Source organism: Labrus mixtus, chromosome 9 (genome assembly GCF_963584025.1).
Source record: "Labrus mixtus chromosome 9, fLabMix1.1, whole genome shotgun sequence".
In the NCBI taxonomy this organism is placed as follows: Eukaryota; Metazoa; Chordata; class Actinopteri; order Labriformes; family Labridae; genus Labrus; species Labrus mixtus.
The window spans coordinates 30,198,102-30,200,601 of NC_083620.1; the positions used below are offsets into that span (position 1 = coordinate 30,198,102).

Here is a 2,500-nt window from a genome sequence, read left to right on the forward strand (position 1 = left end):
GAGTAATGAAAAAGAGTGAAGTCAAACTCTCTCTGGGTTTGTTGTTCTCAGGTCTGTGTTCACACTGACGGGACTTTATGTTTCACTCAGAGGCTCGACATGTTTCATGTATGTGAACCCGTAAAGTCGTTAGTCATAAAATATGAACCAATAAGAAATGAACAAAATCACCATTCAGATGAACACAGGCAAGGCACCAAACCCCCTCCCCACCATCAGCTCAGGAGCGCCCGCTGTGGGTCGCTCCATCACTCTGACATCTCTCCATTAGTGCATGTTCATAAGATCCTGTTTGTGTGTGTTCATGACTTACAGAGTGTAGTGTAGGATCAATAAAGTCAATCTTTCATCTTATAGTTTTAGAGGATTCATAAATCTTATTTATTTTAAAAAGTCAGAGCGAGTGTCTGTCCTACCCATGGCACAGATCTTGTTGTCTCCGACCCAGACTCCAGTATGAGGAGACGTGGACGCTTGGATCCCGAACCTGCTGCAGACAGAGATGATGGTCCTCTCCAGCTCACAGACGTACCAGCGAACACTCTGAGAGATCAGATCAGAAGGTTAACACCTGAACCCTCAACCACGACCCCCTGAAACTCAAGAACCACCGCAGACCTTCTTAAAGCTGCACAGGTTCAGGACTGGGTAGCAGACCAGCTGACCCGGACCGTGGAAGGTGATGAGTCCTCCTCGGTTGGTGCGGTGGACATCGGCACCCAGCAGGCGGAGGCGGTCCAGCAGGGGGGCGGGGTAAGGTTTGTGTCTGATCCCCGTGGTGTAGACGGGCGGGTGCTGGCAGAGCAGCAGAGTGTGAGCCAGAGCTGAGCGGTGCCGCTTCACATAGATCTGCTGCAGCTGCAGAGCTTCCTGGTAGGAGACCAGGCCCAGACGGACCACCTCCACCACTGGCCTGCTGCCCTGCATCCTGGACCAGGAGACCAGGAGACCAGGAGACCAGGAGACTGGAACCAGGTGACAGCAGGTTTAAACACCTCACACCATGTGAGACTTTCCATCATATTAACTCTCAGGAGACACACACACACACACACACACACACACACACACACACACACACACACACACACACACACACACACACACACACACACACACACAGACAGACACAGACACACACGCACGCACACACACACACAGACACACACACACAGACACACACACACACACACACACACACAGACACAGACACACACGCACGCACACACACACACACAGACACACACACACACACACAGACACAGACACACACACACACACACACACACACACACACACACACACACACACACACACAGACAGACACAGACACACACGCACGCACACACACACACACAGACACACACACACACACACACACACACACAGACACACACACACACACACACACACACACACACACACACACACACACACACAGACACAGACACACGCACACACACACACACACACACACACACAGACACAGACACACGCACAGACACACACACACACACACACACACACGCACGCACGCACGCACGCACGCACGCACGTACACACACACACACACACTTGGATTATTCACCTTCAAACTTCAGAGATCCTCTAACTGCTCAGCTCACTGTACGCCGCCATTGTTTTTTTCATTTCTTCTTCGATGGTCATATTATTGGTCTGTTCTGTTTATTTGCGAACTCTTCTGCCACCTGCCGACACGAAAACTAAATATATGACAAAAAGTCTGTGCGCTGAAAATGATGCGTTCAAGGGCCGCTCGTCATAATCAGGCGGACTTTTTAGATTATACTTTATTGATCCCCACCACAGTGGGAAAATTCGGGCTTTGCAGCAGCAAGACAGAAAATAATACAAAACTCACAGAATAGGTAGGATAAGTACAAATAAAAATAATAATAGGAGGTATATACAGATGAATATAAGTAAGAGTATATAAGTGGAGTGAACTATACAGGATAATTAAGAGTTATGTGCTGTGAATGGCAAGTTAAAGTGACCAGGGATGATTTAAAGTGACTTGTGTGATCAAAGTTTCAAGCTGTGTAAACAGCATTAATAGTAATATAATCTAACATGGTATAATATAATATGGTGCAATAAAATACAATAATCTGTTATATACGACTATACAACAGTGCAGTGTATAGAATATAATAATAATAATAATAATAATAATATAATAATGTAATATGTAATATAATAATATAAATAAAATCTCTTTTACAGGCACATGGATATAATATTTGAATGAACAGACGTGTAAACTAAACGTTTAGCTCAATAACTCCATTTGTGTTCAGCAAAGTGTGCACAAAGTGTTTTATTATGAGATATGCTGAAATAAAATAACATCTTTGGAGGAAATTTTAAAGAGCGTAGGTTGCTTTACAACATAGAAGTTTGTGAGTTCCCACATTCCTTTAAGGAAGCATCGGTGACGTACGAGAATGTGGGCGGAGCCCCACGGTCACTGCCTCTG

At 45.4% G+C, this 2,500-nt stretch overlaps 1 protein-coding gene across 2 annotated transcripts in view; it reads right to left on the reverse strand.

Annotated features, from left to right (window-relative positions):
• Positions 1–2,500, reverse strand: part of lipt2 (lipoyl(octanoyl) transferase 2) — a 3,746-nt gene that overhangs the window by 1,048 nt on the left and 198 nt on the right. The window contains exons 2-4 of one of the 2 annotated variants that reach the window (XM_061047339.1): positions 1,589–1,724; positions 619–965; positions 417–543 (exon numbers count right to left, since the gene is read on the reverse strand). In XM_061047339.1, the coding sequence (XP_060903322.1) occupies positions 417–543; positions 619–927 (436 nt within the window). In that variant the 5' untranslated portion in view covers positions 928–965; positions 1,589–1,724. The remainder of the gene's footprint in view (positions 1–416; positions 544–618; positions 966–1,588; positions 1,725–2,500) is intronic. The other variant, XM_061047338.1, reaches the window with a different exon arrangement.